A 10,737-nucleotide genomic window follows, 5' to 3' on the forward strand; every position below is an offset into this window, starting at 1 on the left:
GTGGTTTGTTATTCTGTTTGTCATATGTTTATGAAGTCATGCAGTCAGACCACATTATTCAAACTTTTTATTTAAAGTATTTACATATTTTGTCATCTATTTATAGCACCACATTATGTGCATGAATTAAGGAAATCTGTTGGTTTTTGTTGGATGATCATTGCATGCTCTAGAAGCAGAAAAAGACACATCACATTTAGATGAACTGTACATGCTTTATAATTGAGTTTAATGTTCTACAGAATGCAGTTAATGGAGAAGGATTTTTTTTTTGGGAGGGGCTCATCTCGATGTTATTGTAAAGTTGTGTAGCTATAATCCAAGCATGTGATGAGGACTTGTGTGAGCTTCGTTGCACCCCACTGTCAAAGCTAGCACAAGGATGTCAAGAGCAGTCTTTCACAGTCAGAATCTCCAAGGGCTACTAGCCAAGAGAAAGAGGGGGAAGTTGTTCCTCTTCCTTCATCCTACTCTCTGTTGGCGAACTGGATGGAGGAGAGAAAAAAAAGAGTATAACAGCAGGTGGCAGATTGTCACTGGTCACCCAAGCTGTGACACCACACTAACACATAATTACAAACTGTACTTATTGGTCACGAACATTGACTTCTAAGTAAGAATATGCAGTTGTCATGACATCCTACTATATATCCTTGTACACCATATTTACTAAACAAATTCAACTTTGAAATCAACATGCTTAAACGTGGATTGGCAGACTATTATGTTGAATCCGAATGATTGACTTTTCCATCTGCAAATCAGCTACCAGATACAGTGCTATCTATCAATAATATTGTACATCTGTAGACACAATTGGAATGCTTAGAAGTATAGTCCTGACAATGGTTTAGAGGTTTATGTGTGAATTCCTCTAGAGACTCACGGATGTCGTTGTTCCTGGTGACAGCCATTCCTGCTCTGGCGCGGGGCCCCTGCTGGGTGAAATGATAACCAAACTTGATGATGCTGGAGCTGTTCTCCAACATGGTGGCTATCTCCATCTCCACTGAGTCTCCCAGTTTCTGTCTCTGTTGGTGTATAAGGAAAGCAAAAGTGAAAGATAGTGAATTGGTTAAAATAGCTGAGCAGAACATACCTCATTGAAACTGTCACAACCTGGATATCTAAAGTAGATAATGAAATCCATTAACAATCAGCTGTTACAAATTACTAAATGATGTGCAACTCAAAGGGCATTAAGTCAAATGGGATGTCCGACCTGATTATCAATCTTCAGCTCCAGTAGTGTTGTATTGTTGGCCATGGCCTTGACAATAGCCATCATACCCTCTCCAGTGATAAAGTTGGACTCAATGTTAAGACTCTGAAGGGTGGTGTTGTCATGAAGCATCTCAGCAACAGCCTGAACCACACACACACACACACATGCATGAAGAATCTGTTTTCAGGAAGCTTTTTCTAAACTATCATGAAGAGGGGAGCATCAGTAGTAGCTACAGAAGTATGTATGTTATGTCCATTAACAATAGCCTTTTATTCAGTAAAGTGAATTTATGATATCAAACCTGATGAACAGAAAACTTACATAGGCCACAGGGTCATTGCTGCGAGTAGCAGCAATGCTCAGACTCTCCACGCAAGAGTTTTGTTTCATCGCCTCAAAGATCTCTTTCAATGTGGGAATGGGTATGTCCTAAACAAAAAAAATGGATAGTCAGTACTTTCAAAGGCTCTCAGTTCATTCAAAGCTCAAAACAAATCTACCCGCTCACTGGAACTGTAGCATCGACACTAGTCTTCTCCTTCAAGAAGATGTATAAACCACGATTGTATGATCCCAATACTTTGTGAAATCACTGCCTTTACCTTGATGTTGTTGAGGTTGACTTCTGTCAGGCTTCTGTCATTCTTCTGGATACTCCGCAAGGTGCCCTCCACATCAGTGGTGTTGGGGGGCTCTTCCGGGAATATCTTGAACGGGTCTGGTTTAACTACGCCTGGAGGCACCAGAGTACCACAGGTGAAGGAGCTGTGCAGTAGGCTACTATGGTGGGGTATTCATGATCAAGGTCCATGAAGAAATGTGAAGAATCCATACCATTATGTCAACATTAGAATGTGCGCGTTAATGCTATCATTGTCCTTGGATTAATTAATGCACTGAAATTATAGTAGATTGTTATCATATTACAATTAAACAACTCAAGCCTACTGCTAAGATTGTTTCGATATTTTAAAGAAAGATTTCCCACATACTGTTGATTCCCTCTGTGTTGGCAATGGTGCCTGTCGTGCCCAGGGCGTCGTAGTACTGCTTGTTACTCATCAATGTGTACATTCCCAGGATGGCTGAAAAGACAGATATTTTGTTGAGGCGACTGTTACTTAGCACAACTTTAGTATTTATTTAGAAATGTACATGTAGAATTCATAAAGGACATACTGTAGCTTGGAAACAGTAAAGGAGTAGTACAAAGAATTCCATGTACTTCTTACTGCTCCTGTACTCCTGCTCCTTCTTGTTCATATGTTTGTGTTGTTTATGTTTTTAAATGTTCATTGTGTTGAGATTATAGATGTATCATTTGTCCAATTAGATTTTTTGGCTTGTTTCTCTGCTGCTGTAACAGCCAAATTTGCCCTCCTGGGGATCAATAAAATATAAAATTTCAGGCTGTTAAAATGTTAAGACACCCAGCAATTATGTGAGGGATGTAGGAGGCCAGTGTTATTCTTGTTGATAATGGGTCAACACTAAATGATGGATTGTCTTGCTTCTTGTTTGAGTTCATATATAGGCACAGAGAACACTGCATGGTCCAGTGGCATTCTACCAGCTAGGGAATCAGAACTTTGAATAACAAAATCAACAATGCGTTTGATTTGTGGCAGCTCAGCTATGTTCATTTTGCAAGATGGGGCAAATCACAATGGCCTTCTAAAAATATGCAGTGTAGTTCTAAGTTGATTGGTTGCTTCTGCCAGTGTTTACGTTTCACCAGCAGGAGGCAGTGCTTAAAATGCCTTCTCTTCTTTTGGTTACAGCCGGCCCATCACCACCAAACTGTGTCACACACCAACTGCTGCGACAGCATACCCCCAACAGCCCCCTGACCTGGAGCATGAAACTCTGGGAATGGCCTTGTGACGATAGAGAGATGCAGAGACAGCTGCTTGCAGCAATGAGCCAACGGCACCAAATCAGCTCCGAGCAGCCTTGGTCCATGTTAGCTTTATAATGCAACATGCTGCCCTCCTGCCCCTCTCCCGGGATAAATAAAGTTAAGGAAAAAGTTTCCCTTCCTGTTGAGCTGGCCAGCTTGTCCATCATGGATTACATACACTCTTTGTCTTATATTCTCACAGTGTCTACATCTTTATTTCTGTCTCTCTCTCTTTCTATATCTCTGTGTGTGTCTCTCTCTCTCTCTGACATACACATATACACCACATACACACTCACACACTGTCTCCCACTGACACCAAAACAAAAGATTGACAGAGGCTAACGAAGTTCTAATCCCCTTCTAGGCTCCCTCCATGGTTAAAACTGTGGACTCAGTGAGAGGACTGACAGACTAATCTCTCTGGCCTAGACTCCCCCAAACCCCCACTGTCACTTTCTGGGTGACTGTCCAATGCATGCTTAAGATCACCCTACAGGAAACTACAACTATACACAGGAACACAAATAAAACATAACAGAATAAGAATTTTGGAACAATTTACTTTTTAGATATAGTTTTTTTTTGTGCCATAGCTAAAAATAAGGCTGCTTTGCTTATGCTGTTTGTGTGAAATACATGGATATATACAGTACAGTACAATACTATAAATATTTCCATGGAAGCATCAGCTTACTGCTAATACACCAACTTCCTGTTAATGCGTTGACTTTATTAGGACTTTTTGTATATAACAGTGTGGGCCAAAAAACTAACAGTAGGCTACATCGGTGAAGTCCACCAAGACAAAAAAAATACCTTGGGGGAGAAAAATATAAAAAAACTCACCCACATGCTAACTTAATACATAATCCCGCAAACACTTTGCAGATCTATGGCCTCAGCAAATAAACACAAAAATGGTTGGTCCAATCGAGTGTGCAGTTGTTCATTGCCACAGTGTCTGGTTCAAATTGATACAGTATCTGTCCCCAACATTCAACTCACTAACCCCCTTCCCTCCCTTCCCCTTCTTCCTCCCTTCCCACTCCACCCTGCCTTTGGTGGACCTATGCAGGCCTATTTTGGTATTGTTGAGTGTGGGGAATTGGAACCCCCATGATGCCATGCCCCACATCCCATGGTTCCATGTTTCTCTTTAAGTGGGGGATGTTTCATCCAACTACAATGTGTTATGTGAACCCAACACTGATCCAACTAAATATTGCCACATAATGTGCCAACAAAAACAATGGAATAAAATGGGCCAGTAGCACAATCATGTCATTGGGCAACTACACATAAGCTATCGTTATAGTAACTCCAAGCCTGCATGAAAGAATAGACCTCCACGAAAGGAAATCCAAGATTACATCTTAATGGCTATGTCATATTAATTTGGACCTTCATCAATCAACACAAATTAGATTACAATGAAATGAATATGCTAACATCACTGTAAATCTATTTGTTTAAATTACAAAGGAACAGTGTAGTCTACGATGTCATTGTAAGTGGGAGTTAGTTAACAAAACAATAGTACTCACTTGTCAAAGAAAAAAGGCATTTACTTGAATTGATAAATATTGAGTCTCCAGTTTCGATGACAGAAATATGTGTGGGTGTGTGTGTTTGTCTCACCTGCGATGTCACACATCTCAGCATCAGTGGCATTCTTCAGAGCCTCCTCCAGCTCTGGTTCTAGGGTGATCTGCTCACTATCAGGGATTTTTCCTGAACCTGGCTTAGGCACAAAGGTCTTCCCTGGATAAATATAGGGAGACAGAGAGGGGCAGAGAGGGGGAAACTAAAGATATAGAGTCTTCAGACCAAAAACCTTAATAATGGTGAGTTCTCACCATTATTACCATCATCTTACATTTTTCAGGCAACATTGTGTGTCCCTTAGAGTGGATTTGACTGTATTTTCAGGATGTCATTGGATCGTGTCTGCTTTAAAAAGGGATAAAGCTTTTCTTGGAACTGAGTTCTGCCCTGCATGCTGCCATAAATCTATGCATATTGAGTATTTAGAGTGCAGATGTCCCTTCAAGAGTTTTCAAGAGGTTGCTGAAGCTCAGTTAGCTACCTTTCTTCTCTCCAGTGAAGGGCACCAGGTCGTCCCTGTCTGCATGCTCCAGAGCCTGCTTCTCCAGGTGGTCCATCAGGGCGTCACGGTCAAACTGTCCTGTCGGGTTTTTCTTCGTCTGGTCACGCTGGCGGTAGCCGGCTGGCAGCATGGCGTTCTGAGGGAGGGCAGAGGTAATGTTTATGTGGTGGAGACAAGTACAGATTGTTCTCGCTGGTCTTCCTATGTGTTCTATCTGGCTGTACTGTATGCAACCATGGCAACCTAGATGGCTGTACTCTTGAGAAATACAAGAAAAAATTAAGCTGACACTTTTTTCCAAAGCGATTATAGCAGTGGTTAATGTGGCGGTGGTTAAATACCTCTGGATAGACATTTTGTCTTTATATGTTATCGTCCCAGTTGAGGTCAAGTACAGTACACAGTTATGGTACCTGTTTTAAACTTTGGCATTTGTGTGTCAATGAACCCCAACCCAAATGTGATGGGCATTCTTCCTCCATCCCCTACTCCTGGAGACTACAGGGCCAGTATCCCTGGGTGTTCCTCCTTATCCAGGTTTGTACCTCTGGATCCAAATCTTGCAGTTCATACTCCAGTTGCTCCAGCTCCTGTGGGCTGAGGCCCTTGAGGAGCGCATCCTCATCTATGTCCCGGGGGTCCGACATGTCTGCAGGCTGGTGGGGGCCTCCTAGGGCTCTCTCTCATACACACACACACTCACACACTGCTCCACACACCCCTAGTGAAGAGGGCACTGTCTGCGAAAGGGGACAGAGAAAAGAGAGGGTATGAGTTTAGATACTATGAAGATATGAAATAATATCGAATTTGACTTAACTTGTTTTATTGAGACAGCTCACTGCTTAATGGCTCTTTAAAAGATCATCGTAGTTCTACTTATCAACACAAAATACACAATGGACTGTATTCAATACTTAAGCACGTGCCAAAGCTGAACTGGAATCAGATCACAGATTCACACTTCTTACATACTAACTTCTATGGGCCGTGACAAACAAAGTGACAGAGAGAAAGAGAATTAATTCAGGCAATGGGGTGAAGGTGGGAAAATGAGAGAGAAGTAGCAAGAGAAAAAAAGAGGTGGTTCTTTGCTATTCTTAGTTCCAGTGCAGTGAGCAACAGGTTTAGAGTTACAGAGCAGAGACGTGAGAAGGGAAGGAGTGGGGTGGAAAGGGTGTTTCCTTTTTTATCACTGACTGACACTCATACATTATATTAGATCCCACCCCTGAAAAGCCACAAAACCTAACGCTGAATGACCACAGATAAGGAGTCAGATGGCTGAGCGGTTAGGGAATCTTAAGTAATCTTTAGTAATCTTAAGGTTGCCAGTTCGATTCTCGGCCGTGACAAAATGACGTTGTGTCCTTGGGCAAGGCACTTCACCATACTTGCCTCGGAGGGAATGTTCCTGTACTTTCTGTAAGTCGCTCTGGATAAGAGCGTCTGCTAAATGACTAAATGTAAATGTAACAACACTCTGGTACAACAAACTGGTCTGTAGTACATTTTCAGCAGTAGTGGTGGATAAACGAGAAACAATGACTATATTAAGCCTGGGCGCCCAGAGGAGGAAATGCCATAACAATTGAATACCTTAGGCAAAGTAGATGACTCACTGTGTGAGTAATGCAGCATCGTATAAGAGGTCAAATCCATTTTAATGTTCAGCCAAAATTCCATTCCAACTTGGTCAATGCAATTATTATTTATTTTTTATCAATCATATCAAGTATTGAAAACAAGAGAAACCCCTAACTTTCTGTTTCTGTGATTTAGAATCAGCATACAGTAGATGATAAATAACCTGGTAAAAAGTAAATAGATGATGAGAAACTACGTGGAACTAAGTAACTCATCAACATCAGGCGTTTCGAATCTTTAATACTACCAGGGACGATAATAATGTACCCACACATTTTAATAGCAATGTCAATGTCACATTTCCTTCACCAAGGTCCACTGAAAGTGATATGCCCTTAGCCTTCATGTCAACAAGGTGAATGTATCCACTGATCAGGTTACAATGAGAAAGTTTATTAGTGGACACAAACATAGCTTGTGACTCGATGAAAGGCACATGTACACATCCTGTGACTATGGATTTACAACATCAACTAAATACAATGACTGTATAGTAGAGTAGTGTACCTGTACACAATGTGCTACAGATCACAATGCCAGTTTATACAATGTCTGAAATTGAAATGTTCATCTTGACAGGAAGTGCCTGTGTGGTGTGTGTGCATTTGTGTGTTTTTTTCAATCTTAGTGTTCCACGGACATGACATTTGCACAGTGGTGCTCTAATGTGTAAAGCCAACAACTCATACACTGGATCAAACAGCTGATTGTTTGGGAATGATGGAGGAGGTAAGAACAGGAGGAGCAGAATACTCGACTCAAACTTTAGGTTCATTTCAGATGCCATTCTGAAGTGTCTGAATACTTTGAACTTGCTTAAAAGTAAAGGAGTAACCATAGTAACCATTTTCTGTTTTTTCCCCTCTCCCTTGCCAGAGCGATGCGCTGTAGGACAAGCTTTACAACCCATTTCAATTAACTTGTGGAGATCTCACTGGACAAAAAAAAGAACCATATTGATGCAGCCCCTAAGTCTGGGGTTTTGTTTACATAAATATGGTGACTTTGAGTTTCATAATATCCATGCCCTGGAGATCAGATGACAAGGCCCAAATGGCCTTTCAATTAACAGCAACCAACTACATGATAATGAATCATAAATCATATTTGTGCATGCCCATTCCATACAGCAATTGAAAAAGGTCTAATTATAAGTTAATGTAACAGTTATGATTTGCATATACCACAGTATATACAAGATAAATGACCTAGGCCCAGTTTCCCAGACATGGATATAAACCTAATCCTAGACTAAAAAAGTTTTCAATGGAGATCTTCATTGAACCTTTCATTTACTTCAGGACTAGGCTTAATCCATGTCTGGGAAACTGGGCCCTAGAGTTCAACTCTCATGGTTTGACTTGCAGTAACATTGTAAATAGCATGTCTCATATTCCAGGAAACAACAGACTGGATGCTAATGAATGCACACCTGTCTACGGAATTCCCATGGGGTTTTTATGGGAACCAAAACAATGTGAGAATGGAAGACCTTACAAACTAGCTGGGTCAGATTGTGTCTTTCCACAAGTATTATCCACAAATGTGAGTTAACAACCAAACCATTAAAGGAGAGGCATTTATTAGCTGGCTCCTCTGCCTCGCATTCTCCATTTCTTAAAGAAAGACATTTTAATCCATGAGATAGAAATGGAAATACCTGTTGACACAGAAGGGAATCTGTATAAAATAAAAAAAGATTTAGCTCAAGTCTTGTAGTCCCTCTTTTGTGCAGTTCTGACATTAATGTAACATGTTTTGTCACATACTGTACAGCATGTTTTTGTCAACAATTACTGTCCAGACTGAAACTCTTAGGTACTCTCAACATATTCAAATGTAAAGTGATTTGTCCAAGTCTCTTGAGTACAAGGGACTTTGTAGACTCCATAGTCATATTCACCTCTGGCAAGACTCAATATGATATAACTGCATTACGCAATTCAGGTCAAGGTGAGAGTCTAACACACTACCTGTATGACAGGCAACATGACGTGTAGAAAGACCATTAGAAACGGTGTCCAAAGTGCCCAAAGCTGTGACTCACTTTGTCCAGCTGGCAGATCAGGAGATCGCACACCATTTGCAGGTCGGCTCCTCCAGTTCTTACCACTGAAGTGTAAAATTCCAAATCAACCCCAGCTTAATTTTAGCTTCACAAGTCAGCTTCTTGCAATGGCGTAAATCTTCTTCGGCTTGGGTTGCACTCTCAACCCAAACCAAGAGTGCCATTTGGAGGACTAAGAACTTTTATTCCAAAATTACTGTATGGTGTTCAGTATGGAGGTGTTGTTTCAAATGAATGAATGGGAATAGGTTGCCGATGAACATTGGAATGCATATAAATGGGTTATGTAAATATGTAGGCCTAGGTCACAAAAGCAGTGTATAGAGTAGCCTACACGGAATGAAGTGAAATTTTAATAGCATTTAGGGTTTATAGTGAAATTACAAAATGTACTGACAATATGTGAGTGGGAGTGCATTTGTGGAATGGTACATGACATAAAAAGATAATTAAGTTGTTTCCATTTCATATTCCTACGGAGCAAAACATTGTGAGTGAGAAGAAAATGGTATGCTAACCGTATCTACATGCAAAACATCTACCCTCTACACATCAATACACCGGCATAGCAAGTTCCTTCCATGCGCCGCTAAGTTACTGTAACTAAACAACGGGACTTTACTCCCTCCCCCACTTCTAATTATATAGTCCCCCTGAGTCAACATCACAAAAAGCCCCATGATGAATTAAGTGCAAAGCATTGGACAGCTATTAGATGACTTAACCCCAACATGCCTACAGAATAGTTTCATTTGAGTGACAATATTTGAGTTTAGGTACCCCTGTGGCGCCCCGCATTGGAAATGCCCCAGTCAAATGTCAACTCATGGGCAACGTTAGCCTGGGCAATAATAGAACAAAAAGGATTTGGTCTGGGTAGATGCATACCCATCTGTCAATGCAAGTCATCAAACTAACGTGAACATAAAGCAACATTGCATTCAGTTTAAATTATAGTTGATTTCCACTACAATGCAATACCATTTTTCATGGTACATAAATTAATTTGCTCATCAGGTGTTCAAATACACATGCTTTTTTTGTTACTCATGCACAGTGGTACATTTGGTAACCTGTTGCCCCAAGCAGACAGCCAGAGAGAGAGAGACAGAAAGAGAGAGAGATTAAACACTGGAGATCCCCTTGCCAGCAGTATTACACTAGTTCAGAGAGAGAAACAGCCTCTCACCTACCTTCACAAAGTAGCAGTGGAGCCCCTCGGCAAGGCAAAGCCCACAGTAGAAACCAGATAATGTTGTTTCTCTTTTTTCTCTCTCCCCTCCTGCTGGTTTTCTTTTTTTTTTCTATCTCCCCCTCCCCTTATGTCTCTCTCTCTCTCTTCCTCTCTCTGTCCCTCTCCCTGTCTCTGGTGTGCCAGGCTTCTAGGCTGCGATGCTGAGACAGGGATACTGGCAGCGTTTTGAGAGGTCAGCATTTTATTATTTTGGCTTTGCAAGAGTGACTGTGAATCACTGGAGAGGGGGGTGGGTGTAGGGAGTGATGGGACCATCCATGTGCTCATCGGGATTCAAACTGCCATTGGGGGACAACTGCTGTAAGGAAATGATGACACCTAGTGGTCGTTATTTGAATGAGTCTGACCATTTGACCATCTGACCCATGGTTACAGATATGCTACAGAATGTCTGTCATGCTATTGGTCATTGGTACCATGCTTCTCCTCTGTCCCTTACTCTACTCCTCTTTTCTTACTCTAATAAATTAATGCCCGATCTGAGTTCTACAAGTAAAGGTTGATTTGTGGACAGCATCAGGGCCTGCCT

At 41.2% G+C, this 10,737-nt stretch overlaps 1 protein-coding gene across 1 annotated transcript; it reads right to left on the reverse strand.

Annotated features, from left to right (window-relative positions):
• Positions 1-201: 201 nt before the first annotated feature.
• Positions 202-10,278, reverse strand: tmod4 (tropomodulin 4 (muscle)). The gene is made up of 10 exons (XM_067237436.1): positions 10,147-10,278; positions 5,784-5,978; positions 5,218-5,374; positions 4,770-4,892; positions 2,221-2,313; positions 1,831-1,961; positions 1,550-1,657; positions 1,223-1,366; positions 887-1,031; positions 202-485 (listed from the first exon to the last, which is right to left on the reverse strand). The coding sequence occupies exons 2-10, from the start codon at positions 5,883-5,885 to the stop codon at positions 463-465; spliced, it is 1,026 nt and encodes a 341-aa protein (XP_067093537.1). The 5' UTR covers positions 5,886-5,978; positions 10,147-10,278; the 3' UTR covers positions 202-462.
• Between the last annotated feature and the right edge of the window lie 459 nt (positions 10,279-10,737).

This window comes from Osmerus mordax, chromosome 6 (genome assembly GCF_038355195.1).
Source record: "Osmerus mordax isolate fOsmMor3 chromosome 6, fOsmMor3.pri, whole genome shotgun sequence".
NCBI lineage: Eukaryota > Metazoa > Chordata > Actinopteri > Osmeriformes > Osmeridae > Osmerus > Osmerus mordax.